At 33.8% G+C, this 2,398-nt stretch overlaps 1 protein-coding gene across 3 annotated transcripts in view; it reads left to right on the top strand.

The window, feature by feature from the left end:
• gria4a (glutamate receptor, ionotropic, AMPA 4a) overlaps nt 1-2,398 on the top strand; it is a 97,032-nt gene that overhangs the window by 81,262 nt on the left and 13,372 nt on the right. For all 3 annotated transcript variants that reach the window (XM_016535158.1, XM_016535159.1, XM_016535160.1), the window contains exon 13: nt 1,953-2,200. In XM_016535158.1, the coding sequence (XP_016390644.1) occupies nt 1,953-2,200 (248 nt within the window). The remainder of the gene's footprint in view (nt 1-1,952; nt 2,201-2,398) is intronic.

Genomic DNA, 2,398 nt, shown 5'->3' with positions numbered 1-2,398 from the left:
TAAAGCACAAATACTGTATATATTTAAGATTTTTACAAAAAAATAATTAATATTTTTATTCTGCAAAGATGCATCAAATTGATCAAAAGTGACAGTAAAGACATTTATAATGTTACAAAAGATTTTTATCTAAAATAAATGCTGTTCTTTTTTAACTTTTCCTTCAACAAAGAATCCTGAAAAATAAAATGAATCACAGTTTCCACAAAAATATTCAGCAGCACAACTGTTTTCAACATTGATAATAATCAGAAATGTTTCTCGAGCAGCAAATATTAGAATGATTTCTGAAGATCATGTGACACTGAAGACTGGAGTAATGATGCTGAAAATTCAGCTGCGCATCACAGAAATAAATTACATTTTACTATATATTCACATAGAAAACAGCTATTTTAAATTGTAAAAAAAAAAATATCACAATATTACTGTTTTTACTGTGTTTTTAATCAAATAAATGCAGCCTGGATGAGCAGAAGAGACTTCTTTCAAAAACATAAAAAAATAGTAATTATTCCAAACTTTTATTCCAAAAATATGTTTGTGTGTGTGGGCTTGTTTTGTAGTTTAAGTCATCCAAAGACAGACAGACCAGGCTGACATGCACATTACAGTTCAGTCATCACAGTAATAGATCAGAAATGTAATCAGAGTATAAGAGCCAAACCTGCACTACAACAGAGAGACGGGAGAGGAGCTGGAAAAGCTATTTACTCAGAGAGCAAAGACAAAGTGACAGAGGGAGAAAGACAGATAGGTGGAGAGAGAGAGAGAGAGACGGGTAATATGAGTTCAACATTGATAATAATCAGAAATGTTTCTTGAGCAGCAAATCAGCATATTAGAATGATTTCTGAAGATCATGTGACACTGAAGACTGGAGTAACGATGCTGAAAATACAGCTTTGATCACAGAAATAAATTGCATTTTAATATATATTCACATAGAGAAAAAATATTTTAAATTGTAAAAATATTTTACAATATTTACTGTATTTTTAATTAAATAAATGCAGCCTTGGTGGGCATAAGAGACCTCTTTCAAAAACATCTTACTGACCCCAAACTTTTGAACAGTAGTGTAAATTTGACTGTTTCCTAGACTCCACACTTTCTTTCTTCTCGCATCATAAAATAATTTCAGCTCAAATCAATATTGCATGTACATATATTAATATAATGAGCAGGAAATGTACAGACAGTCAATCATTTGCAAAAATAAAATAAAAAAATGCCATCAGGATGATAGAAGACGCCTTTGCACTGTGTAAGACAAGGTTATTATAGTTAACTAAAACTAAAACCATTAAAAAAACATTTTGGTTAATATAAAATACATATTAAAATAAATTTAGTTTAACTTGATGTACTAAAACTAAATATACTAAAACTAATAATTTTAAATTTATAAAAACTGTATGGACATGTTTAGCATCTCAACCGATTTGAATCGTCACATATTTGAATCAATTTTCAACCGGCTCGCGGTTAATCGTTACATCCCTAATGGACATATATAAAAACAAACGAATAACCATGACAAACAAAATTACTAAAATGTTAAGAAAAATTTAAGTAAAAACCGAAAGTATTAATATTCTATATATTAACAAAAATTATTTTATATTAAAATATTAACAAAAACTATAATAGTAAATGAATGATACTAAAATAACACTGGGATGTGAGGTTTATTTTGGGACAATGACTGGCCATATATTAGTGTTTTTTATTTAATTCTTTATGATAGCTGACATTTGACTTACTAGGAGTGACAAAAGACACAATTACTAAAGCAAATACTATAAAATATTGACATCTTCCGGTTTTGTCTTTATGCATCACTGTCTAAAAACACTGTATTTGTGATTGATGTGAATCAGATTTCATCAAAGCATTCAGGACCGACAGCATCCCGGTGTTCACTGCATGTCTTTCGCTGCGCCCTCTAGAGGTCAAAGATTGCGGTGTACGAGAAAATGTGGAGTTACATGAAGTCGGCTGAGCCCACGGTCTTCACCAAGACGACGGCCGAGGGCGTGGCTCGCGTGCGCAAGTCCAAAGGGAAATACGCCTTCCTGCTGGAGTCCACCATGAACGAGTACACGGAGCAGCGCAAGCCCTGCGACACCATGAAGGTCGGAGGGAATCTGGACTCCAAGGGCTACGGGGTGGCCACGCCCAAAGGATCGCAGCTAAGGTGGGTGGAGTATTATAACAACCGACCAATCACAGCGCTGTTATAGTATTCCACCCACCCTGCTGCGCTTCTCTCTGTTTCTTTCTCTCTTTTCTCTGTCTGTTCTGTCCTTCTCTCAGTTTTCACACTCGGTACTCTCTGTGATGCAGTGATATCTTTGTGGTCACATATACAGTTGCTGTTTTTAGCTTTATTGGG

The sequence above is a fragment of the Sinocyclocheilus rhinocerous genome, unplaced genomic scaffold (genome assembly GCF_001515625.1).
Source record: "Sinocyclocheilus rhinocerous isolate Xijiao unplaced genomic scaffold, SAMN03320098_v1.1 scaffold215, whole genome shotgun sequence".
Lineage (NCBI taxonomy): Eukaryota > Metazoa > Chordata > Actinopteri > Cypriniformes > Cyprinidae > Sinocyclocheilus > Sinocyclocheilus rhinocerous.
This window is presented reverse-complemented; position numbering and strand designations above follow the sequence as displayed.